General features: G+C 44.9%; 1 protein-coding gene across 1 annotated transcript in view; it reads right to left on the bottom strand.

Annotated features, from left to right (window-relative positions):
- The window catches only part of LOC136626159 (alpha-2-macroglobulin-like), a 149,690-nt gene that overhangs the window by 88,928 nt on the left and 33,621 nt on the right, over positions 1 to 27,141 (bottom strand). Inside the window, exons 8-11 of the mRNA XM_066600966.1 lie at positions 15,602 to 15,746; positions 9,234 to 9,348; positions 8,160 to 8,269; positions 4,606 to 4,773 (exon numbers count right to left, since the gene is read on the bottom strand). Of these exons, the coding sequence (XP_066457063.1) occupies positions 4,606 to 4,773; positions 8,160 to 8,269; positions 9,234 to 9,348; positions 15,602 to 15,746 (538 nt within the window). The remainder of the gene's footprint in view (positions 1 to 4,605; positions 4,774 to 8,159; positions 8,270 to 9,233; positions 9,349 to 15,601; positions 15,747 to 27,141) is intronic.

Below are 27,141 nucleotides of genomic sequence, written 5' to 3'. Positions count from 1 at the left end.
GAAGGGGCATTTGATATAGGTGATAGCCTATAATTCAGTCTGGGCTACCACCAAACTATCTATGTGCACTTAATTGCAGCTATTCAAATCCTGAGGGATGAGTAGCTTATAGATGAATACTGCGCTGTTCCATTTAATGCAGCCACTGTCCTTATTCACCCTATACATGTTCTCCCTATACTAATCATTTATACAAGTGGGAGTGTTGTCTCTCCGGAATAGTGCCTATGTACAAGTAGGGGAGATAACATATTGAAAGGACATCATTATTTGGAACAACTCATCTCTATCCTTGATAACTACTGATAGTTTCATTTGGTCACACTTAACTTTGGTGTATAATCACATGAACCATAGGAAATGAATGGTTCATGTGATAAGTTACAGGTATAAGGAAGTATTATAGAGCACCAAGCAAACACAGGCTTGATATATTGGGGTCTGAGATAAAAAGTACACCTCGGATCTAACACCTAATGGTGATATATCGAGGTGACTCCTGTAAAAATCAATCACCGCGATATTGTTCTAAACATAAAAAGAACAGACACTACCTGAGCAATCATCGATGAGCAACTGTTATAAATGAGACGACAGTATAAATAAACGTGTGTGTCAGGTACAATATGAAAGACAATAGATCACTTACTTTAAATAAACAGACATCATTGTACCGTGACCAATCAGAGGACATCAGGTCTATCTGGAGATAGAGAATTAGAAGTGTTGAATTGGATAGTGACATTGATGAGCATTATCAGAAATAGAATTACCAACAACAACTTTTGGTCTAAGTCACTGACAGTGAGTGCTGCACCATATTCTAACAAACATTTGGTGGCGCAAGTCATTGACAAATAGACATTTAATCGTCCCTGGATAAGAAAAGATATCAGGGAATACAAAAGTGGTATATAGATTATTGGGACAGAGCAGTATCCATCTATATATCTAAGCCCCACTGATTTTAATTACTGTGTGACTTTTAGCACATATGAGAAAATACAAGGACGCCTTTTTTATTATTTAAGAATCAATAAAAGTTAAGTTTTATTATTTGTGGTCCTTTCGGTGACAAGTTTCAGTAAATTTGAAAAGGATTCCACTGCTACGGTGACTATTCTGGGGTGCTGGGCTCGTCTACAAGCTGCTTTTGTTCTAAAAAAGGCTGTACGTTTTGTTGGTTAGGGCTGGAAGGCTACCTGGTTACGACATAAAATTTACTATCGTATAGCCTTTTCAGGATTGCTCTTAATAGTGGGCAGTCCGTCGGGGGCTTAGCGATTTGCTAAATCAATTAGGTGGTGACACTCTCCACTGTAATCCCTAGCAAGACTGCTTAGACGGTAGGGCTAGATCTCACAGATTGAAAGGAGTTAATGCTCCAATGAAGCGTTTGCCTGTTTTACAAAGAGCTTACTTGAGCGTAACCGAATAGGTCTAACCACGGCTTGGCTAGATCGCTGTTTTCTGAGCTGGCTTAGCAATTGGGCTCTTTGCTGTGATCTACAGCCAAATAGAGCCCGGAGCGACAGAGTATAACCCTAGCAGTTGTTTAGAAATACATGGAGTCAATACTCTCAAAACAGCACCTGTCTGTTTTGCAAAAAGCTCAGTCGGAAGGTTGCAGAGCAGGTGTAGTTAGGTAGGTAAAGCAGGAGTCAAATACTTCCACACTAAAACCTGCCTGTTTTGCAAAAAGCTCAGTTGGAGGTCACAGAGCAGGTATAGTTAGGCAGCTTAGCCCCTATGATGCAGGTAAAGTTGGAGTCAATACTCCCAAAAGCAGTACCTGTCTACATTGTAAAAAAAGCTCGGTAAAGAGGTCACAGAGCAAATATAGTTAAGCAGCTTAGCCCCTCTCATGCACCCCAGCAAATCCCCATTCGTTGTTAGATAGTCAGGATAGAAAATGGTAATTAAATAATAAAATAAAAAAGATGGTGTCCTTAGCCCAGATGGTAGGCTAGGGACCATCTGTCCCCTCTGTGACAGGGCTCGATTATTTAATTCTAGCGCAAAAGAATTAGCGTCGAAATTTAACGTACATAATGTAAATCTCTCACTTCCCAGTGTCATAGAAACTTAAAATTTGGCACGCGCATTGAATATGTCATAAATAGGAAAAGTTCATAGGTCCCAACTTGATTATTCAATTCTATGCGCAAAAGAATTAGCGTCCAAATTTTACATACGGAATCTAATTCTCTCACTTCCTGGTGCCATAGAAACTCGAAATTTGGCACGAGCATTGATTATGTCATAAATAGGAAAAGCTAATGGGTCCCAACTCGATTATTCAATTCTATGCACAAAAGAATTAGCATCCAAATTGTACGTACGGACTGTAATTTTCTCAGTTTCCGGTGTCATAGAAACGTGAAATTTGGCACGACCATTGATTATGTCATAAATAGGAAAAGTTAATGGGTCCCAACTCGATTATTCAATTCTATGCGCAAAAGAATTAGCGTCCAAATTTTACGTACGGAATGTAATTTTCTCACTTTCCGGTGTCATAGAAACGTGATATTTGGCACGAGCATTGATTATGTCATAAATAGAAAAAGCTAATGGGTCCCAACTCGATTATTCAATTCTATGCACAAAAGAACTAGCGTCCAAATTTTACGCACGGAATGTAATTTTCTCACTTTCTGGTGCCATAGAAATGTGAAATTTGGCACGAGCATTGATTATGTCATAAATAGGAAAAGCTAATGGGTCCCAACTCGATTATTCAATTCTAGCGCAAAAGAACTAGCGTCCAAATTTTACGTACGGAATCTAATTCTCTTACTTCTTGGTGTCATAAAAACATGAAATTTGTAGCGGGTATTGATTATGTCATAAATAGGAAAAGTTAATGGGTCCCACCTCGATTGTTCAATTCTAAGTGCAAAAGAATTAGCATCCACATTTTACGTACGAAATTTAATTCTCTCACTTCCCGATGTCATAGAAACTTGAAATTTGGCACGGGCATTGATTATGTCATAAATAGGAAAAGTTAATGGGTCCCACCTCGATTGTTCAATTCTAAGTGCAAAAGAATTAGCATCCACATTTTACGTACGAAATCTAATTCTCTCACTTCCCGATGTCATAGAAACTTGAAATTTGGCAAGGGCATTGATTATGTCATAAATAGGAAAAGTTAATGGGTCCCAACTCGATTATTCAATTCTAAGTGCAATAGAATTAGCGTCCAAATTTTACGTACGAAATCTAATTCTCTCACTTCCTGATGTCATTTTATATAAAGGAAACGTCGCATGGTTACCTCCCCGTGGTGTTTCCTGGGTAACGCAGAGAACTATGCAAAATGGTGAACAGATGTTTTTCCGGTATCTCTAAAGTAACCACGACTTCATAAGATTTTCCGTGTGAACACCAGATAAACACCAGTACCAAATTAACTCGGGCGAAGCCGGATATATCAGCTAGTGTATGTATATATATATATATATATATATATATATATATATATATATATATATCCGAATAACATATACAGTAGGCTTACCGAAGCGCGTGGTAAAACGCTGCGTATGTAATGCATTATTTTACCACGGTGTGGACCTGCGTATTAATGCATAAGGCAACGATTTTTGCTTGCGCATGACAGCGTATCTCACCCACGTTGTCATTTACAGGCTTCCTGGTTTCATTTTGTTTTTAATTTCTTGCTCTGTCGTTTAGTGATGTTGCATATAAATGCCACACATACACAATGTAATTGTGTATGTACAGCGTTTTGTACACACCCATAAAGAACAATGGGGCTGTGTTTTTTACTCCCGTATGATACGCAAAGAAAAAACGCTAGTGTGAGTGTAACAGCGATAATCATTGTATTTGAACTGCGGCCATGTACCGCGTATTTTACGCGCATACATTGTGTGTGTAATATGCAATTCAAATAGGCTTGTATAAGCTTCCCCTTAAGAAAATTTACAAATATATCAATTCATTTAGACAGTACGATGATTTATATACTCAAGAGATATAGTCCTATCTTTAGATGTCAGTCGTCTATATGTAATTAATGACATCATTTAAAATAATTAAAAATTATTTGAATTTTTAAGAGTTTTAAGGAGGGCCTGGATGTCTTTCTTGAGCGTTACAATATTACATTTGTAGTCACTAGTTAATTAAAGATTCCATAGGCAATAATAGCCGATTCCTTGGAGTAATAGCCCAAAAATAGCACATGCAGCTATTGAAGGCAGCATTCCTAAATGCAACGCCTCACCTTTTATTAGGTCTTTTTACAATAAACAAAATTTCAACTTTGCTGTACTTATTACAAAGTTATTTCTTGTAAAACCTGTAGTTTTAGGCATCTGACATTTCATGTTCGGGTCATGAGCTTAGACCCCAAAAAGTATTAGTCAGAAGGAGTTTACAGCGCTCTTCTTAACATCTTTCCCCCTCATGTTCAGTAGTGCTGAGCTATGTTGATAGAAGCTCCATACTACATCATGGAAGACTTTGTTTTAACAATTGTGGATGCTCTTGGATCCCTTAAACAGTGTCCATGTATACTGTTCTTATGTACAGGAATACAATTTATTTCTATTTAATAATCTTCTGACTTACCCTTAAAAAAGTTAATGATTCCCAGTCGGAGGTTTTAAGTGTAAACTCTGCAATTCCATCTGAATCAGTTACCAGTTTAATACATGTGGCATTGTTACCTTCATTATCTACTTGTAGGTTTACACGTAGATTAGCCACTGGCAGGTTCCTCTCATTATAAACTTTAACCTGAAGAAGAGTAAAGGAAGCAGTTGGTAAGAGCCTTCTGAAGCAGCAGATCCACCAGACATCACACCTATGAATTGTCCTCTAATGCCCAATTTAGACAGAACGACAGTTGTCTAAACATCTGCATGAGCGCGGATGTCACTGCTAGGTTGTTAGCGCTCATGCAGAGGGTTTAGACAGGCAGATCAGCACTGGCTTCTCGCTCAGCGCTTTACACTCTATGGGGAGCGTTTAAACTCAGCGAGAAGTCAGTGATCCAATTTTCATGATGGTTGAAAGTGACAGACCAATGAACTGCAAACAAATAGTGAATGATAGATGTGCATTTAAACACAATGATTATCATGCAAATTAGTTCATTTGAACTAATTTTGTGCGATAATCGTCCAGTATCAATGGCTCTTTAGGTGTTCTACATATTAATGCTCAGTCGTCCGATTCCCAACCTTCCATCAGCTCTGGTCAAACTGTGCAAGGCTGTAACTGGTGTGCGCCTGTCATACAGTAGTGTGTGTGTGCATTAATGTGATCAGAAATGGTCACCACAGCTATATATGTTGTAGGAATATATTCTGACAAGCTGGACCCTTAGGCCAGGCTCACACAAATGGATTTTAATTGAGGATTCCGCGATCGCCATCTGTGCAGTAGATCCACGGTAAATTGTGGGCATTGAAAGGCAGAGAGAGGGAGAGAGAAAGACTCGTCTGAGAGATGTCCTACTCCTTTCTGCTGTCGTTTCCCTGTTTGCGATTTCTTTTTCACCTGTGGAGTCAGAGAGAATCTCATCCAGTCTAGCGCTGAACAGTCCAGGGGAAGGGTTTGGGCAACAAAAGGATTGCTTGTTAAGGACTTTTTTGAGGAGACATCTGTGTCCCAGAATTTTAGTCACGGGGTCCGCAAGTGGTTACCGAAGTTGCAGAAGTGCGAGCTAAGAGCCTGGCTACATCCAGAGAAGGTTCACAAATAAACTTTCCCACTTGGCTTATCTAATGTGCAATGTCAGTCAATTCTTTCGGAGGAGACCCGGATAGAATACCCCTGCACAGTTGCTTGGTCCATTCAGTAGTGGCCTTGCTGATCTAGAGGCAAAAACTGGCCTGAATGACAAAGCCACTGCTTCAGAAGAGGTTTTTGCAAGAGAGTCAATCTTCCTGATGCGCACGTCTTGAAGAGACGAGCTGTCCTTCATAGGAAGAGTGGTATGTTTCACCAAACGGAACACAAGTGAATCCGCTGCTGGTGAAAACAACTATTTCTTAACTAACTCCCCTGGAAAAGAATACATGAGGTCTAGACTCTTAGGTTTAGTAAAGTGTTTGTCTGCAATGTTCTATTCCCTGGTTAAGAGATCCTCAAAATGCTCATGAGGAGGAAACATCTTTGGAGATCGGTTTGAACATCTAAAGAAAAAGGTCGCCGCTGACATAGTAGGCATCTGGTCGGACAGCTGAAAGGTGTTCTTCACGGTAGCTATAAGGCTGTCTATCATAGTGGAAAGTTTAGAAGCTTGCTCCTCATCCAGGTCAGAATCAGAGAGGGACTCAGACAGTTCCTCCTCTGAGTGACTATTGTGCCTGGAAGAAGACTGTGAGCGTAGTCTGGAAAGTGCTGGCTTGGAATACGATACAGGAGATCTGGATGAGTAAAATGAGCAGGAAGGTCTATTCCACTTTTGTGGTCTACCACAAGAGGAGTCCTACCTGACAGAGCCATCTCCGTTAGATACATTGTGAGCAGGTGGACTCATAACATGGTCCAACCTGTCCTAAAATCCCCTAGTAAGTTCTGAGACCATCTGTGACAGGAAGCGAGCCCATTGTAGTTCGGTGGAAGCTGAGCAAGAGGGTTGCCTATAGTAGGTTCTATGGCTACCTCTTGCAGTGGAATACAGTTAGAGCAGAACAGCTCAAACTGCCCGCATGTACAGTTTGTTTTGCAGTGGGAGCACACATAGCATGTGGCTCTGGCTGACCCTGTCTGAAAAATCTTCCACTCTGGTGTCGGACATGGTGCTAGAAATGCTGCAGACAGTTATTTAGTATAAAAAACGGTTGTATCCTACTAAAAAATACTGCAGGAGGGGTAAAACAGGAGAGCTAGCTACTAGGCAGTGCACAGTGACCGAACAACGCAGGCTGTACGGCGGCTTAACACTGCTCTGGTATTTGGCTGCCACACGATCTGCCGTATTAGGCCATGTGGCCTGAAAGGGATAACAGGGAGAGTCCTGCCTCCCTGTACTCCCTAAATCCAATCATAGTTGAAGACTGGAAGAACCAGGTCTGCCTCCTATAGACACTAAACTAAAACTGATTAGCTTGGTGCCTGCAGGAGGGGTATAGCTAGTAGGAGGAGCTAACATTTTTTCTGCTTAGTGTGCGATTCCTAGTGGCAGTAGCTACACCCCACAGTCTTCAGATGTGTCCCCCAATGATACGGACCAGAAATCTTATACATAAAATGTAAAATCAGTTTGTTTATTTGTGTTGTATACAAATCCACAGTTCTGGTCTGATTTGAGTGAAATTGTGCATGAGCGTTCTTCAACACCAGGGAATGAATACTGGCATAATTAAAAGTCAAAAACTCAGCAACTTCCCTTACTTTTTGTTGCCAATAGCAACCAATCACAGCTCAGCTTTCATTTCTTCTAGTGCTGAGGTAAAATGAAAGCTGTGCTGTGATTGGTTGCTAGAGTTCAGCTTTTATTTTCTTACACAGCTGAGGTAAAATGAAAGCTGCTCTGTGATCAGTTCCTATTTCTTTCTCTCATTTCTTACACAGCTGAGGTAAGCGTATATAACAACTAATGACATTAATGAAAATTTCAGCTAGAAGAATATTACTGAAGATGATTGTGCACAAGGTTGATGTGCCAATTGCACAGCACCTCATAATCAAATTTGTGACAAACGAATGATTTGGGTCCACTGCAAAATGGCTTGGAAACATGTGTTATTATGTCTGTCTAAGGGTGAACACCCACTTGCGTTTTTTTTAATACTGCGATATCGCTTTGTTTTTTTAACGCGATTGTCAATGGGACTTTCTAATGTTAAAAACGCATTGCAAGTTTGTGCTTTGCAATTTTTGTGCAATGCGTTTTTAACATTATAAAAACCCAATGACAATCGCGTAAAAAAATAAAGCGATATCACAGTGTTAAAAAAACGCAAGTGGGTGTTTACCTTAGAAGGAAATCACTTTGAAAGCCCAATTTTCAATAACCAATCCCTGGGCTTATATCACAGTGCAACGCACGGGTATATCCCCTAGTACGATATATTTCTATACATCATAACCATATATGCAACACTCATCCCTCCACCACCTCTTAACATATTAAACTAACTAATCCCCTTGCTTGAAATGTTTTACCTTACCTTGCCATAATATGGGAGCCCATTTTGGTAAATACGTTCACATTCCACAAATTCAACCGTGTTCCTTTTGTGGGAGTGATGGACGTCAACTGATGCTTTTTCACTATGACCTGAAAGAATAAATTCATATTTTTGCTGAGAGGGAGCAAACTTTATTCAGGTGTAAACTGAACCAACAACCATGTGACAACTTTTTTTAATCATAGAGATTGGAGGGACTCTTGAAAAGATGAAAGGATAGAGGTGATTGGCACATAATGGCGGTGCCTGATTTCCAAGCATTTAATAATAATAATAAACTTTATTTGTATAGCGCCAACATATTCTGCAGCGCTTACATAGACAGGGGGAATACAGAAAGACAAAATACAAAAATTACAGAACCACGGTTACATATAGTAATCAGTTGATTGATACAATAGGGGTGAGGGTCCTGCTCCAACGAGCTTACATACTACGAATAGTGGGGTGATACAGAAGGTAAAGGGCTAGAGATGTGCATGGTATGGCTAGGTGGAGAGTGAGGGATGTTAAACACATAGACAATGGTCAGACATATAGCCGTGTGACGGCAGAAACGGTGTGACTGCAGGAGCGGTTTATGATGGCTAGCAGGGATTACAGTCACAAGGACAGAGAGCATGTTATCAGGCAGCGTATAGAGGGGTTTGTTTAGGGAATGCGGTATGCCTCCCTGAAGAGGTGCGTTTTTAGAGCACGCCTGAAGTTCTGCGAGTCCTGGATTGCCCAGGTAGCCTTTGGTAGTGCGTTCCAGAGGACCGGTGCTGCTCTGGAGAAGTCTTGGAGGCGGGAATGAGAAGTTCGAATTAAAGGGGCGCTCAGTCTGGTTTCATTAGCAGAGCGGAGAGCCCGGGCTGGGTGATGGATTGAGATGAGGGAAGCATTTTCTTTGTTTTTTTTATTTGTGCATTTGGATGTCCACGTTTCCTCTCACAATATAAACCCCCCCTGCAGGACAGATGTACCCTAATGTACAGTATGTGTAATGTGAAGTCATTTTCATTAATGTTACAAATGCCAGCAGTGTTGCAGTATTTCCTTCCTATCACTTACCTGTGCCATCTTCTGTCAGTTCAGATTCAATTTCTAAATACTGTCGGCTGTCTGTGCTGGTCCAATTAAACTGTGCAAGCTCAATCTCTCTGGAGACACATCCTTTACTGTCAGTCTATAAAGAAAATATCAATATAAAGTAAGTAATCAACAAAGAATATCCCAGTAAGATTGCTGTTTGCTTCTATGGTGTCAAAAAGATGCAACTGTCAGGTTAGAATTGGAGCGGCTGTGCTGGAGGTTTCCTATTTTATCCCCCCTCTGTGTAAGGTGCCTGGCAGCTGAGTGTTTGGCTCAGTGAATGAAGATATTGAGGTACATTGATTAATAAATTCTGTGTATTCCAAGATTAATTTTCACATCAATTTCTTTTTTTGTGAGGAGCGGAGAAAGAAGAAAGTTTTGGCGGAATTGTAAACAATGGAGAATTTATAACGTGAGAGTTCACCCTTAGGCCTCCCTCACACAGACGTTTTTGTACAGCGTTTAGCACTGCCTTTTCACCACTGTGCTAAACACTGTACAACACTTCCATTAATTACAATGGGGCTGTTTTCACTAGCATCAAAATGCAGCGTCTTCAACACTGCGCTATGACAGCGATGCATGCTCTATCTTTGGCCATTTTCAGCTGTGCGTCGCCTATTGAAATGAATGGGTGGACGTTTCAGTGCTGCTAAAACCGTGGCAAAACTTGGAATCACATTTTTGGCAGCGCTAAACATAAGCGCTAGCTGCACTATCAAAAAAATAAGGAATACTCATCTAGCTGGTGCTGTCTGGGACTCTCCAGGGCTCCATGTGGGATCCCGGCCACTCGTCAAGCCGACAGAGGATCTTTTGCTATTGATGGGGATTTAATTCTCGGTCTCTCATTGAGATATTGCTCTGATTGGCTGAGCCGGCTGAGTGACAACCGACTTAGCCAATCACAGCCAGCGCCGGATGCACCAATCACAGCCATTCAATGTCACTCAGCCGACTAAGCCAATCAGAGCAATCTCTTGCTGGAGGCGGGGATTTCCAATCCCCATCACTAGCAAAAGATCTTCTGCCAGCTTGGCAAGTGCCCGGCAGCCTACCCGGAGGTCCAGGGAGCGGCGTCGGGGACCCCGACGGAACTGCAACGTGAGTATTGGGGGTTTTTTTCAGCATCCTTGGCTGTGTTTTCAGCTGTGCATAATGCATGCCAGCACTGCTGAAATCAAGCTGAATCTGCAGTAAAAGCAGCCTTGAAAAATGCTGCGTTTCTGCAAACGCCTGTGTGAGGGAGGCCTTAGACACATTGGGGAGAAAAGCTATAAAATTTGTTAGTTTGTAATACTGTATACACTAATTACCTGTTTTACCTCTTTCCTCCTACTATCATCACTGGCTATATTTGTTGTTGGTGTACAGAATCCTGAGGTTAACGCCATAGTGACCAAGCCTGTTTGTGCCTTAATGACCAGGCCAAACTTTGGAAATCTGACATGTGTCACATTAACATAGAATAACTTTCAAAGGTTTTGCATATCTAAGTAATTCTGATGTAGGTTTTTTTTGCCATATATTGTGTTTCATTTAGCTGGTAAAAATAGACTCATAGAATTTGTGTATATTGGGAATATTTGGAAAAAAAAATTTTTTTCACATTTTTAACTGCAACATGTCAAATACGTGAAAATTTACTGTACAAATTTTTGATTATATATATATACATTTCCATCTGTTTACTTTTTTCTGGAAGCACATTTGAAATACTGTTCTTTAACCATTTAAGATTCGTACATATTTAACCCCTTAAGGACCAAGCCCGTTTTTTTCCATTTTAATTTTTTCCTCCCACCTTCAAAAAAATCGTAACTGCTTTACTTATTTATCAACGTCGCTGTAAAAGGGTTTGTTTTTTGCAGGACAAGTTGTATTTTTAAATGGTGCCACTTACTGTACCATATAATGTACTGAAAAACTTTCAAAAAATTCTAAGTGGAGTAAAATAAAAAAAAACGACATTCCACCATCTTTCAGTGCGTCTTGTTTCTACGAAACAAACTGAAACAAAAATGACACAATATCTTTATTCTATGGGTCAGTACGATTACTACGATACCAAACTTGTATAGTTTTTTTTTCCTAAACCACTCTTTTTTTTTCAAAGGAATTTAATTTGTTTCAATTATTTTCTGCCGCCATCTTCTGCGCACAATAACTTTTTTATTTTTCCATCAACGTAGTTGCCTGAAGGCTCATTTTTTGTGGAATGTCCTGTAGTTTATGTTATTACCAATTCGGAATACATACGACTTTTGGCAAAGGAGTGTAATTTAAACTTTTAAAACTTTTTTTTTACAATAAATAAAACTTTATTGCTGATTTACACTTTTTTCTTAAGTCCCCCTGGGAGACTACAACATGCAATGTTTGGATCGCTCCTGCAGTATGTCATAATGTTATAGCATTACGTCATACTGCTTTTTGACAAGCAGTCTATCAAGCCACCCCACGGGGATGACTTGATAGGCAGTCTGCTAAGGCAGCCCTGGGGCCTTTCAGAAGGCCTTCAGCTGCCATGACACCTGCACGGCTCCCCCGATCTTACCTCGGGGGGCCGTACGGGACTCCCGAACATTGTTCGGGGGATTTAAACGCTGTCAGAATTGACAGCAGCATTTAAAGGGTTAATAGCCGTGATAGACGGCACGGCCGATTGCAGCTATTGCCCGTGGGTGTCAGCTGTGATAAACAGCCAACGCCCCCGCTGTATGATGAGAGGTCGCCCTGTGACCTCTCTTCATACATACCCCAACGCTCCGGGACGTACCCTTACGTCCTTGGTTGTGAAGGGGTTAACATTACTTGTTAAAATTTTAAGGAACATTTTGTTTTCACCAAGCCAAGATTGCAAAGGCTCATAGGTGTTAGAATTATAGATACCCCCACAAATCACCCCATTTAAAAAAAAATATATATATACCCCTAATATAGTCATTAAGGGGCATCATGAGCATTGTGACCCTGTAGTTTTTTTCAGGAGTTAATGCAATTTAGACAAAAAAAAAAAATTCATATATTTGCAAATATTTAAAGACAGTTTTTTTCTATAGTGCACATGAAAATGAGGATTTGCACCCCAAAATGGATACCCCTGTTTGTTCTGTGTTCAGAAACATACCCATTGTCTTATGCCTGTATGCACAACGGGGCCCAAAACAAAAAGAGCAGTTAGTGGCTTTCAGAACAGAAATTTTGCTCAAAGGTGTTTCAGGTCCCATTTCAAACTTATAAAGCGCTTAAACTGCCAAATTGATTGAGAACCCACACAAATTACACCATTTTGATAACTAGACTCCTTAACCAATTCTTCTAGCGTTGTACTGCATATTTTAACCCTACCGTTTTGGAGGGTTTTTATAACGGCGATCACGTGACCCTGGGACTGCTTACCTGCACCCCATGGTGACAACTCCAGGCTCCCAGCTACCTCTGGTTGCCGGGAGCAAGGAGTTTTTTAATTTCCCTTCCCTTTTCGTATTCTGCAAATGCCCACTGTCAATTTGCCAATGGCACGCATGTGCAGAAGCTGGGGAAAGGTTCTTGCAGGACGAGATCATTGGGGGGCATCGCGGAGCCTTGGATCATGAGGCATGGATCATGAGGGGAGGTGAAACTTTAACCTTTGAAGTTTATTTTTTACTTTCAAGTTATTGCCGCAATCACATGACCAGGGATGTCACATCGCGGGCCCCGATGACAGATCCCGGCCTACAGCTACCTCCGTTAGCCAATAGTAGGGAGCTGCCGCACTCACAGAGATTGGGATTTTATTCTGCAGGGCAAACATGTTTTCACGACCCTGTAGAATAAAGACCAGACACCCAGGATGTAAAAACACGTACGGGTGATCACTGAGGAGTTAACTAGTGGATACTGACTATAAATAAGCACATTAGTAGTCAGGTTCTATCAGTAGACACCACCCTTAGGGTGCGTTCACACGAGCGTGTTTTTGTGCGTACTTAGGTGCGTACATACATCCGCACCTAGGTACGAGCAAAAACACGCGTGAACACAACTGCATGCTTGTTGTCAATGGAGCCGCGGCTGCTGCCGGCGGCTCCATTAAGAACAATGCTCTGCTGGCCCCCTGCATTCTTTTTCAGGGAAGGGCTTGACATATAAGCCCTTCCCTGAAAAAGAAACATTTTAGTGCAAAAAAACTTACCTCTCTGCCGCTGCCTAACCCCCGCAGGCAGATGTTTCCTTCACCCCCACTAGTTAAAAGAATTTCCTGCTGCTACATCTGCCACATCTGTGGCAGATGCAGCAGAGGAATTCTTTAATTCTCAACTGCAGCTGTCACACATGTCAGCTGCTGTAGAGAATCCTGCTGCCGGCATCCCCGTCAATGGCTTTCAGGAAAGGGCTTCATAAGCAATTTTAAAAAGTGTATAGAAAAAAATAAAAAACAATACTCACCTCCCTTCACCTGCCGGGCTTCTGCAGCTGTCCCTGGCTCTGTAGCTCTCAGCTATCATCAGCCGGGAATTTCAAATCCCCGTCTTCTGGTAGCTCTGATTGTGATTGGCTGAGCAGTTCAGCCAATCACAATCAGAGTTACCAGCAGGCGGGGATTTTAAATCCCTGGCTGATGATAGCTCAGCAGCGCTACAGAGCTGGGGACAACGGCAGAAGTCGCCGATGAGCCCCGGCAGCTGTCAATGGCTTTTCAGGGAAGGGCTTCATAAGCCCTTCCCTGAAAAGCCTTTTAAAAAAGTGTGAAAAAAAAAAAAGAAACTCACCTGCCAGGGCTCTGCCGCGGCTTCTGCAGCTGTCCCTGGCTCTGTAGCTCTCAGCTATCAGCAACCGGGGATTTAAAATCCCCGGCTGCTGGTAGCTCTAATTGTCATTGGCTGAGCAGTTCAGCCAATCACAATCAGAGCTACCAGCAGGTAGGGATTTTAAATCCCAGGCTGCTGATAGCTCAGCAGAGCTACAGAGACGGGGACAGCAGCAGAAGTCGCCGCTGAGCTCCGGCAGCTGTCAATGGCTTTTCAGGGAAGGGCTTCATAAGCCCTTCCCTGAAAAGCCTCTTTATATAGCGTGAAAAAAAAAATCTATATTTACCTGCCATGGCTCAGTCGCGACTTCTGCTGTCCCAGGCTCTGTAGTACTGAGCTATCAGCAGCCGTGGATTTAAAATCCACGCCTGCTTGTAGCTCTAATTGTGATTGGCTGAGCAGTTCAGCCAATCACAATCAGAGCTACCAGCAGGCGGGGATTTTAAATCCCCAGCTGTTGATAGCTCAGCAGAGCTACAGAGCCGGGGACAGTGGCAGAAGTCGCCACTGAGCCCCAGCAGCTGTCAATGGCTTTTCAGGGAAAGGCTTCATAAGCCCTTCCCTGAAAAGCCTTTTAAAATAGTGTAAAAATAAAATTAAAATGTACTTACCTGTCGGCCGCTGCTGTGTTTCCTTCATCACTGCTAGTTAAAAGAATTCCCTGCTGCTACATCTGCCACATCTGTGGCAGATGCAGCAGAGTAATTCTTCAATTCTCTACTGCAGCTGTCACACATGTAAGCTGTGGTAGAGGATTCTGCTGCCGGTAATTGATTTCAGGGAAGGGCTTTGAATATAAGCCCTTCCCTAAAAATCAAGTAAAAGTGGTTTAAAAAACAAAAATAATAGATACTCACCTCCCTTCAGCGGCCGGGGCACATCCGCATCTTCTCCTGCTGTCCCCTGCACTGTGGTACTGATCTATCAGCAGGCGGGAATTTAAAATCCCCGCCTGCTGAAAGAGCTGAATGTGATTGGCTGAGGTGCGCAGCCAATCACAGGCAGCTCTCACCTGTCATTCATTGGGTCTCTTTATTTTTTTTCGGACGACGTTCACCGTGCGGGGTAAATAATGCACTACTTTGATAGATCAGACTTTTACGGACGTGGTAATACCAAATATGTATTTTTATTTTATTATTTAGACTTTTTAATTATAGATATGGCAAAAGGCGGGTGATTTAAACTTTTATTACTTTATTTTTTTACAATTAAAAAAACTTCATTGCTCTTTACTTTTAAGTCCCCATGGAGGACTACAATATGCGATACTTCGATCGCTTCTGCAGCATAACGAAATGCTATAGCATTACGTCATACTGCATTCTGACAGGCAGCCTATCAAGCCACCCCACTGGTTAATTGCCCAGGGGTGTCAGCTGTAGTGAACAGTTGACGCCCGCGCTGTATGCAGATAGGTCGCCCTGTGACCTCTCTGCATACATACCCCGACGCTCCAGGGCGTAAATGTACGTCCTGGAGCAGGAAGGGGTTAAAGAAAGTATAAAGTGACAGGATAAAATAGGGGTGATTATGTCTCTTTCTCACCTTCTCTCCCTTAATGGTTATGCAATTTCTTTTATCTGTTTCTTCGCCTTCTATAGTGTATGATTCGTAGCGCCATGAAGAATAGAGGTCTTCAGCACACACCGAAAGATCAATTGAGCCTTCTACTGGCTTCCCATAAGTATAACTGGAAATGAAGACATGAGTTATAGATGTTGTCACTCTCATATGGGCTGTTCAACTACTGCCTTCACTACCGCTCCAATTTAGAAGTATAAGTCTGATTAAGAGAAACTAATTGTGCAGTGATAATTTATTACTCTATCAACATTATTTTTAAGCCTCCTTGTAGTGTACGGAAAAAGTATCTACAGAGCTAACTATCAAGATGTGTAAGGTCGGCTTCACACTGGCGATAGGCTATTTTGTGTTGCGAAAGTGAGTGAAAATGCATGAAAATGAAATCAATGATTTTCAATGGTTTCATTCTCATTTGCGATGCCTTCACTGCACACTCGCAGTGCTAAGAAAAATCAGCTCAATTGCCCATTATTTTCAATGGGGACGGCGTCAGCAGCGCTGGCCCTATTGAAAACATAGCAGTACATCGCGCTCCCCTGACACAGCTGTCATAGCTGTGACAGCTGTGGCAGAGGTCCACAATGCTATCCATTGCTTTCAATTGGGCTAGCGCTGCTGCAGCCCCATTGAAAGCAATGGGTTGCAGACAAGCACTGCAGCGATGATTTTCAGGGAAGGTCTTGAAATATAAGCCCTTCCCTGAAAATCCTCTCTAGCTGTAAAGAAAAGTAAAAAAAAAAATTAACTCACCTAGAAGATCCGTCAGGACATCAGGCTCTTCTCTCTGGCCCCGGCAGTCGTCTTCTGTCTTCTGGAAGCCGAGGATTGAAAAATCCCCGCCCCCAGAAAGCGCTGCCCCTGATTGCCTGGGCGCTGCAAGCAATCAGGGGCAGCACCCAGCCATCATTGATTGACAGGTGAGCGCTGCCTGTGATTGGTCACAGCGCTTAGCCAATCACAGCTGTGTCAGAGGAGCGCAATGTACTGCCTATGTTTTCAATGGGGTCAGCGCTGCTGGCACCGGCCCCATTGAAAACAATCGGCGATAGCGCTGATTCTTCTTTAGCACTGTGAGTGTTCAGTGAAGGCATCGCAAATGAGAATGAAACCGTTGAAAATCATTGGTTTCTTTTCATGCATTTTCATTCACTCTTGCAATGCAAAATAGCCTATCGCCAGTGTGAAGCTGGCCTAAAGATGAACTTTCCCTTTAGCTCCCCCTAGTGGTGGCTGCAGGCAACCAGAATTGTATTGTTTACTGTTCCATCTGGGAATTTGGAGCTCTGTATCAGAAAAATGAAACTCTGACAGCTAAAAAGATATATTAAAGGGGTTATGCCAACTTATCATTTTAGAGTCCATTGTCCAAGCTCATAGAAAACAAATTAGTTATCTGCTTTCAATTATTTCTATTTAGCTATAGAATAGGGAATCATGCAATTTTTAAATTTAAATGTGTTTAAAATTCTGTTCTCATACCTGATTTCTTATACCAATGCAGTGGCCTGTATTTGCACAGTAGAATGGTATAATCCTTTGACTGGCTTGTCCATAGTAATAGATGCCTTATGACCCACCAAATATGTCATTTGACCCCTATTGACATGGATCAGACAACTAATAGGTGAACAGTAGTATGAGGATCTGAAATATAGTATTACTACTACTCCACTCAAAATGGCGAAAACAAACAAGTGGGCAACCTGGAAGGGTGATAATGTTCCCTGTTCCAAAATAAATACATAGACATAACTGAGCATATATGTAATATATACATGTGTGTTCATTTGTAAGTTAGGGACCTGTGTAAAATAAAGGGAACCTGTCACTGCCTCTAAGGCTACCAAACCTTGTATGCATATTTAACATTGAAATACTGGTAACTCTCATTTTGAAACAGTTATTTCATTATATTAACCAAGTAAATTATACCTGAAAAAATAGGTGAAATACTCCTCACCACTAACAGGAAAATAGGGTCTGTGAAAAGGTTCAAAAGAACCCTATTAGAAATGTTAAGAACTCTTGAGTCACAACAGAAACCAAAATGGTCAGAATATATGTTTCAGAACTGATGTGGGCTTATAATAACCGAGTTGACAGTGCAACTAGATTCTCACCTTACATGATGTTTTTAGGCAATCTGGGGAAGTAGTAACAGCACTGAGGTTCAATGCTTCAAATGAGGTCGAAAAACAGATTATTGGCTCCTTGGTTCAAGATCATTGATATAGGTTGCAGATGATACACTGAATAGTCAACAAACGAATACAAAATCATTTCCACTAAACTAAATCCCCTCTACAAGATGCTCAATTTTTCAGAAAGAGATAGTGTTAGTGAAAGTGAAGAGAAGAAAAGGAAAATTGTCTGAGTACTGGGGAGTCACAACTTATACTTCCTCATAGAGAGTACCTAGCTCTACTTCCAGTGTTGAAGATGAAGTTCTATCAAATATTTTGCCTTGAAGATCTGGACGACTTTGAGTTCCTTTTCCCACCTTCCTTGAAGATGGTCTGGACACCTGATCTCCCTGTTCTGCGGGCCCTTTATCAGATGCAACCTTCAGACATCTGATGTCCTCTATGTTGTCAGGTGGGTGATATCTGACATGCTCCTTTTACATCAGTTTGGTGTCTGATGCTCTTAATCTTTGGTGTGTGGACATTTGAACTAGCTCCTGTTTTATTTATGCTCATATGACAGTCTGTGTAGGGTTTTCCATCTGTCTGTGATGTGAGCAGTAGAGATGAGCGAACGCGTTCGTCCGAGCTTGATATTCGTGCGAATATTAGGGTGTTCGGGATGTTCGTTATTCGTGACGAACACCATGCGGTGTTCTGGTTACTTTCACTTCCTTCCCTGAGACGTTAGCGCGCTTTTCTGGCCAATTGAAAGACAGGGAAGGCATTACAACTTCCCCCTGCAACGTTTAAGCCCTATACCACCCCCCTGCTGTGAGTGGCTGGCGAGATCAGGTGTTCGCCTAATATAAAAGTCGGCCCCTCCCGCGGCTCGCCTCAGATGCGGTGTGAGTTAGATGAGGGACAGTGCTGTTTATACCGGAGCTGCTGTAGGGAAAGAATTGGTAGTTAGTGTAGGCTTCAAGACCCCCCAAAGGTCCTTATTAGGGCCACTGATAGCTGTGTGTTGGCTGCTGTTAGCAGTGGGATTTTTTTTTTCTCAAAATCGCCTCTGCAGACCGTTGCACCTGGCATTAGGGACAGAAGTGCTGCATAGGCAGGGAGAGTGTTAGGAGTGAGTGTAGCCTTCAAGAACCTCAACGGTCCTTTCTAGGGCCATATTTATCCGTGTGCAGTACTGTCCAGGCTGCTGTTGGCTGTGCTGCATTTTTTTTGGGCTTCTCAAAATCGCCTCTGCAGAGCATTCCACCCTCCATTGATACTGCAGGGAAAGAATTGTATAGGCAGGGCCACAACACAGTTATTATTCATAGAATATACGCAGTGCTGCCTGTTGGTGGGAAAAAACTGAAAAGAAATCTATTTGTCCAGCCTGTGTCCGTCCTTACGGGCGGTGGAGACGTGTGAGCTGCGTGAAAAACATTGCTAAATCATACGCACCCAGCTACGCTTTACTGCTGGCTTCGCCATTTGCTTTCCTTAATTGGGAAAAAAAATACCTGCTCTCCAAGAGTTATAATAACTCTGCTACCCTCACGTTCTGTGACACATAAGCAGGGACACAGCGCAGTTATTAAACTTCGCAGGTTCATAGAATATACGCAGTGCTGCCTGTTGGTGGGAAAAAACTGAAAAGAAATCTATTTGTCCAGCCTCTGTCCGTCCTTACGGGCGGTGGAGACGTGTGAGCTGCGTGAAAAACATTGCTAAATCATACGCACCCAGCTACGCTTTACTGCTGGCTTCGCCATTTGCTTTCCTTAATTGGGAAAAAAAATACCTGCTCTGCCACAGTTAATAACTCTGCTACCCTCACGTTCTGTGACACATAAGCAGGGACACAGCACAGTTATTAAACTTCTCAGGTTCATTGAATATACGCAGTGCTGCCTGTTGGTGGGAAAAAACTGAAAAGAAATCTATTTGTCCAGCCTGTGTCCGTCCTTACGCCTGTGGAGACGTGTGAGCTGCGTGAAAAACATTGCTAAATCATACGCACCCAGCTACGCTTTACTGCTGGCTTCGCCATTTGCTTTCCTTAATTGGGAAAAAAAAATACCTGCTCTGCCACAGTTAATAACTCTGCTACCCTCACGTTCTGTGACACATAAGCAGGGACACAGCACAGTTATTAAACTTAGATAATTCATTCACTAGAGGCAGTGGGGCCTTTCGTTTTCCAAAAAGGGCAAAAATTATATTTGGCCTGCAGTCTTGCGCCAATTTATTTCCTGCCTGGGAAATCTAATCACTGGTAATACAGCATGCTGAGGGGTAGGGGTAAGCCTAGAGGACGTGGACGTGGACGTGGCCGAGGACGCGGAGGGCCAAGTGAGGGTGTGGGCACAGGCCAAGCTCCTGATCCAGGTGTGTCGCAGCTGTCTGCTGCGCGATTAGGAGAGAGGCACGTTTCTGGCGTCCCCACATTCATCGCCCAATTAATGGGTCCACGCGGGAGACGGTTATTAGAAAATGAGCAGTGTGAGCAGGTCCTGTCCTGGATGGCAGAAAGTGCTTCGAGCAACCTATCGTCTACCCGCAGTTCTGCGCCGTCCACTGCTGCCAATCCGAATCCTCTGTCTGCTGCTCCTCCTTCCTCCCAGCCTCCTCAGTCCACTACAATGACACCTGCTCAGGAGCGGGAACACTCCCAGGAACTGTTCTCGGGCCCCTGCTTAGATTGGGCAGCAGCGGTTCCTCTCCCACCAGAGGAGTTTATCGTCACTGATGCCCAACCATTCGAAAGTTCCCGGGGTCCGGGGGAAGAGGCTGGGGACTTCCGCCAACTGTCTCAACAACTTTCTGTGGGTGAGGAGGACGATGACGATCAGACACAGTTGTCTTGCAGTGAGGTAGTAGTAAGGGCAGTAAGTCCCAGGGAGCAGCGCACAGAGGATTCGGAGGAAGAGCAGCAGGACGATGAGGTGACTGACCCCACCTGGTGTGCAACGCTTACTCAGGAGGACAGGTCTTCAGAGGGGGAGTCAAGGGCATCAGCAGGGCAGGTTGCAAGAGGCAGTGCAGTGGCCAGGGGTAGAGGCAGGGCCAGACCGAATAATCCACCAAGTGTTTCCCAAAGCGCCCCCTCGCGCCATGCCACCCTGCGGAGGCCGAGGTGCTCTAAGGTCTGGCAGTTTTTCACAGAGACGCCTGACGACCGACGAACAGTGGTGTGCAACCTTTGTCGCGCAAAGCTCAGCCGGGGAGCCAACACCAACAGCCTCACCACCACCAGCATGCGCAGACATATGATGGCCAAGCACCCCGCAAGGTGGGACAAAGGCCGTTCACCGCCTCCGGTTTGCACCCCTGCCTCTCCCCCTGTGCCCCAACCTGCCACTGAGATGCAACCCCCCTCTCAGGACACAGGCACTACCGCCTCATGGCCTGCACCCACACCCTCATCTCCGCTGTCCTCGGCCCCATCCAGCAGTGTAGTTCAGCGCACCGTTCAGCCGTCGCTTGCGCAAGTGTTCGAGCGCAAGCGCAAGTACGCCGCCACGCACCCGCACGCTCAAACGTTAACCGTCCGCATCGCAAAATTCATCAGCCTTGAGATGCTGCCGTATAGGGTTGTGGAAACGGAGTCCTTCAAAAGTATCATGGAGGCGGCGGCCCCGCGCTACTCAGTTCCCAGTCGCCACTACTTTTCCCGATGTGCCGTCCCAGCCCTGCACGACCACGTCTCCCGCAACATTGTGCGCGCCCTCACCAACGCGGTTACTGCCACGGTCCACTTAACTACGGACACGTGGACAAGCACAGGCGGGCAGGGCCACTACATCTCCCTGACGGCACATTGGGTGAATTTAGTGGAGGCTGGGACAGAGTCAGAGCCTGGGACCGCTCACGTCCTACCCACCCCCAGAATTGCGGGCCCCAGCTCGGTGCTGGTATCTGCGGAGGTGTATGCTTCCTCCACTAAAGCACCCTCCTCCTCCTCCTCCTCCTCTGTCTCACAATCAAGATGTGTTAGCAGCAGCATGTCGCCAGCAGTCGGTGTCGCGCGGTGTGGCAGCACAGCGGTGGGCAAGCGTCAGCAGGCCGTGCTGAAACTACTCAGCTTAGGCGATAAGAGGCACACGGCCCACGAACTGCTGCAGGGTCTGACACAGCAGACCGACCGCTGGCTTGCGCCACTGAGCCTCCAACCGGGCATGGTCGTGTGTGACAACGGCCGTAACCTGGTGGCGGCTCTGCAGCTCGGCAGCCTCACGCACGTGCCATGCCTGGCCCACGTCTTTAATTTGGTGGTTCAGCGGTTTCTGAAAAGCTACCCACGCTTGTCAGACCTGCTCGTAAAGGCGCGCCGGCTCTGCGCACATTTCCGCAAGTCCCACACGGACGCTGCCACCCTGCGCACCCTGCAACATCACTTTAAGCTGCCAGTGCACCGACTGCTGTGCGACGTGCCCACACGGTGGAACTCTACGCTCCACATGTTGGCCAGGCTCTATGAACAGCGTAGAGCTATAGTCGAATACCAACTCCAACATGGGCGGCGCAGTGGGAGTCAGCCTCCTCAATTCCTTTCAGAAGAGTGGGCCTGGTTGGCAGACATCTGCCATGTCCTTGGTAATTTTGAGGAGTCTACCCAGGTGGTGAGCGGCGATGCTACAATCATTAGCGTCACCATTCCTCTGCTATGCATCTTGAGAAATTCCCTGCAAACCATAAAGGCAGCTGCTTTGCGCTCGGAAACGGGGGCGGGGGAAGACAGTATGCCGCTGGATAGTCAGGGCACCCTCCTGTCTATTTCTCAGCGCGTACAGGAGGAGGAGGAGGAGCATGAGGAGGATGAGGAGGAGGGGGAAGAGACAGCTTGGCCCGCTGCTGACGGTACACCGGCTGATTGCCTGTCATCCTTTCAGCGTGTATGGCCTGAGGAGGAGGAGGAGGAGGAGGATCCTGAAAGTGATCTTCCTAGTGAAGACAGCCATGTGTTGCGTACAGGTACCCTGGCACACATGGCTGACTTCATGTTAGGATGCCTTTCTCGTGACCCTCGCGTTGCACGCATTCTGGCCACTACGGATTACTGGGTGTACACACTGCTCGATCCACGGTATAAGGAGAACCTGCCCACTCTGATTCCCGAAGAGGAAAGGGGTTCGAGAGTGTTGCTATACCACAGGACCCTTGCGGACAAGCTGATGGTAAAATTCCCAGCCGACAGCGCTAGTGGCAGAAGGCGCAGTTCCGAGGGCCATGTTGCAGGGGATGTGCGTAGATCGAGCAGCATGTACATCCCAGGCAGTGCAACAGTCTTTAAGGGCCTGGCCAGCTTTATGGCTCCCCACCAAGACTGTGTCACCGCTCCCCAGTCACGGCTGAGTCGGCGGGAGCACTGCAAAAGGATGGTGAGGGAGTACGTAGCGGATCGCACGACCATCCTTGGTGACGCCTCTGCCCCCTACAACTACTGGGTGTCGAAGCTGGACACGTGGCCTGAACTAGCCCTGTATGCCCTTGAGGTGCTTGCTTGTCCTGCGGCTAGCGTGTTGTCGGAGAGGGTGTTTAGTGCGGCTGGGGGAATCATCACCGATAAGCGTAGCCGCTTGTCAACCGACAGTGCCGACAGGCTAACACTCATCAAGATGAACAAAGGCTGGATTTCGCCAGACTTCTGTTCTCCACCAGCGGACAGCAGCGATACGTAAGCAATACGTAGGCTGCACCCGCGGATGGAAGCTACGTTCTCTCTCACCATCCAAAACGGGGACATTTGTGCTTCATCAATCTGTGTCTAATATTCCTCCTCCTCCTCCTCCTGCTCCTCCTCCTGAAACCTCACGTAATCACGCTGAACGGGCAATTTTTCTTAGGGCCACAAGGCTCACTCAAATAATTTTTCAGAACAATTTTTATAAGTTTCAATTAGCTTAAAAGCGTTGGAACTTTAACTTGAACCAATTTTTCGTTACACTGGGCTGCCTCCAGGCCTAGTTACCACTTAAGCCACATTAACCAAAGCGATTCACCTGCCATCTTGGTTGGGCATGGCCAATTTTTACTGAGGTACATTAGTACTGTTGGTACACCAATTTTTTGGGGCCCTCACCTACAGTGTAATCATAGTAATTTCTATGTTCTTCGCCTGCACTCATGGTACAGAAAGGTGTGTGGGGTTGGCCTACAGTTTAGCTACATAAATGTCACTTGTGCCTTGGCTATACTAAGGCTACTGAAATGGAACGAAGACTGCGCTCCCGCTATACTGCTGCTTCAGAATTGTTACTGGGGCCTGTCTTGAGTGCTACTATTGCTTACATGGAACGAAGACTGCACTCCCGCTATACTGCTGCTTCAGAATTGTTACTGGGGCCTGTCTTGAGTGCTACTATTGCTTACATGGAACGAAGACTGCGCTCCCGCTATACTGCTGCTTCAGAATTGTTACTGGGGCCTGTCTTGAGTGCTACTATTGCTTACATGGAACGAAGACTGCGCTCCCGCTATACTGCTGCTTCAGAATTGTTACTGGGGCCTGTCTTGAGTGCTACTATTGCTTACATGGAACGAAGACTGCGCTCCCGCTATACTGCTGCTTCAGAATTGTTACTGGGGCCTGTCTTGAGTGCTACTATTGCTTACATGGAACGGACACGTGGAGAGGACACGTAGTGCCTCAAAAACATCCCCCTCCTCCTCCAACAGGGAAAACATTGTTGGCAAATGCCTTTGCATTGGTTCGTCTGGCGGCAGTCCAAGAATTTCACCTTTACCGACACTACAAGAGAGCCCCCCCACCATCCCCCCGCCACGGCCCACTTAATCCTGGCCACATTCCGAAAACCAACAAAATACAACCGTGGTACTAGGTCCGCAGTCACCACCACATTACCACCAACGCGGTTACTGTTAAGGTGCATATAACCACGGACACGTGGAGAGGACACGTAGTGCCTCAAAAACATCCCCCTCCTCCTCCAACAGGGAAAACATTGTTGGCAAATGCCTTTGCATTGGTTCGTCTGGCGGCAGTCCAAGAATTTCACCTTTACCGACACTACAAGAGAGCCCCCCCACCATCCCCCCGCCACGGCCCACTTAATCCTGGCCACATTCCGAAAACCAACAAAATACAACCGTGGTACTAGGTCCGCAGTCACCACCACATTACCACCAACGCGGTTACTGTTAAGGTGCATATAACCAGTCTGACTGGGGCATGCAGACACCTTGACAGAATGAATAGTGTGTGGCACATAGGTTCCCCATTGCTATGCCCACGTGTGCAGCTCCTGATGGCGGTGGCACAGGATTGTATTTCTCATTGCTTCTGTACAGCATTGTGGGCTATCGCCCCGCCCCTATTAAAGAGGGTCGCTACCTAGCCGTGCCAACCCTGTGCAGTGTGTGCCTGCGGTCCCTCGTCGTGGCAGACGCACTTATAAATAGACATGAGGGTGGTGTGGCATGAGGGCAGCTGAAGGCTGCGCAGGGACAGTTTGGTGTGCGCTGTGGGGGGGAGGGGGTGCGGTTGGGCAGCATGTAACTCAGGAGAAGTGGCAGTGGAGTGTCATGCAGGCAGTGATTGTGCTTTGTTGGAGGTAGTGTGGTGCTTAGCAAAGGTATGCCATGCTAATGAGCGCTTTTCAGAAGTAAAAGTTGTTGGGAGGGGGGGGGGCCCACTCTTGCCGCTATTGTGGCTTAATAGTGGGACCTGTGAACTTAGGATGCAGCCCAACATGTAGCCCCTCGCCTGCCCTATCCGTCACTGTGTCATTCCCATCACTTTCCTGAATTGCCCAGATTTTCACACATGAAAACCTTAGCGAGCATCGGCGAAATACAAAAATGTTCTGGTCGCCCATTGACTTCAATGGGGTTCGTTGTTCGAAACGAACCCTCGAGCATCACGGGAAGTTCGTTACGAATAACGAACACCCGAACATTTTGGTGTTCGCTCATCTCTAGTGAGCAGGCTTTAAGTGTGAACAATGACCTGTTAGGTGTATGTCTGAAGGTGTGGACTACACTAGGTGTGAACAATGTCCTGTTTTGTGTATGTCTGAAGGTGTGGACTACACTAGGTGTGAACAATGTCCTGTTCTGTATATGTCTGAAGGTGTGGACTACACTAGGTGTGAACAAGGTCATGTTCTGTATATGTCTGAAGGTGTGGACTGCACTAAGTGTGAACAGGTTCCTGTTCAGCATTTCTGAAGATTTGGTCTACACTAGGTGTGAACAATGTCCTGTTTTGAGTATATCTGAGGGTGAATACCCACTTGCGTATTTCTTGTGCGTTTTTTTCACACAATATCACTGCTTTTTTTAACGAGATTGTCAATGGGACTTTCTAGTATAGGGATTAGTAGTTGTGATACTTCTTGTGCCACCGAGGTGGCCTGGAGGGCTCCCGAGTCAAATGTTTAGTTTGGGCTGTGGCCCGGAGAGGAGTAGTTCTTGGTCTGAATCCTGTGGGATATCCGAGTCTTGGCTTGTAGGGAGTGGGTCCTGTGAAGTTTTCGAAGGGATTTTATCTTTCTTGCCTCTAAACTTCAATGTAGTTGAGGAGTGTCTATTTCCCGAAGGGGTTTTCTGTGACATTTTGTTTGGATCGTTCTTTTTAATAAATTTGTCCATGCCCCTTCCATTTTTTTCCCTTGTTTCCTCTCCTCCTTCCCTCCCCATCTCCGTGGGGGGTGTGCAACAGTGGGTTCTATTCCAATCTGTGCGTGGATAGCACTCTGTGTTGTGGGGTCTTCTTGTAGGGTCTGTGAGTTATGCACCTATAAGTGGCTGGAGCCGTAGTCAGAATTTGGAGCAGTTGTTTGGGGTTGGCACCGCGGCATTGTCAGTTCTATTTATATTTCGCCATGTGTTATGCTGGCCACCTGCACCGCCTAATTGGGGTCCATGGCTTGGTAAGGTGAAAAATTTCCTGAATGTGTCTCCGTGATGGTTGGTAGTATACTGGTATAACTTGTTTAATAGCAGGTTATTTACACCTAGGGTCCCCCAGAGTATTAGAATACGTAAAGAGCAGTTTATATTTCGTTTTTTCGAGATATTAATGCAGAGAAAGTCTATAAAATGTGGGCATACGAGATGTCCCACCTCTGGGTGGACTGCCAATTTAGTTCAAGAAACTCAGTGGTACATCGTTTCTCCCCCTCCTCCTGTTAGCTCCTAAATTGAAGTATAAGAGATTTGCAGGCAAGCTGGATATTTCTGGTCATTGGCAGACTGGTCATCGTGAGATTTAGCCTTCAATGGCGGAACTCGTATAGATGTAGTTCTCTTAATTAAAGAAAAGGGTGTCTGACTATTAATTTTCTAAAGGCTCCCTCTCTTCTGGCTTTGCCTTGCTTTTGAGTGTTATCCAAGATTTCACTACTAGGTGGCAGC

This window comes from Eleutherodactylus coqui, chromosome 4 (genome assembly GCF_035609145.1).
Source record: "Eleutherodactylus coqui strain aEleCoq1 chromosome 4, aEleCoq1.hap1, whole genome shotgun sequence".
Classification (NCBI taxonomy): Eukaryota; Metazoa; Chordata; class Amphibia; order Anura; family Eleutherodactylidae; genus Eleutherodactylus; species Eleutherodactylus coqui.
This window is presented reverse-complemented; position numbering and strand designations above follow the sequence as displayed.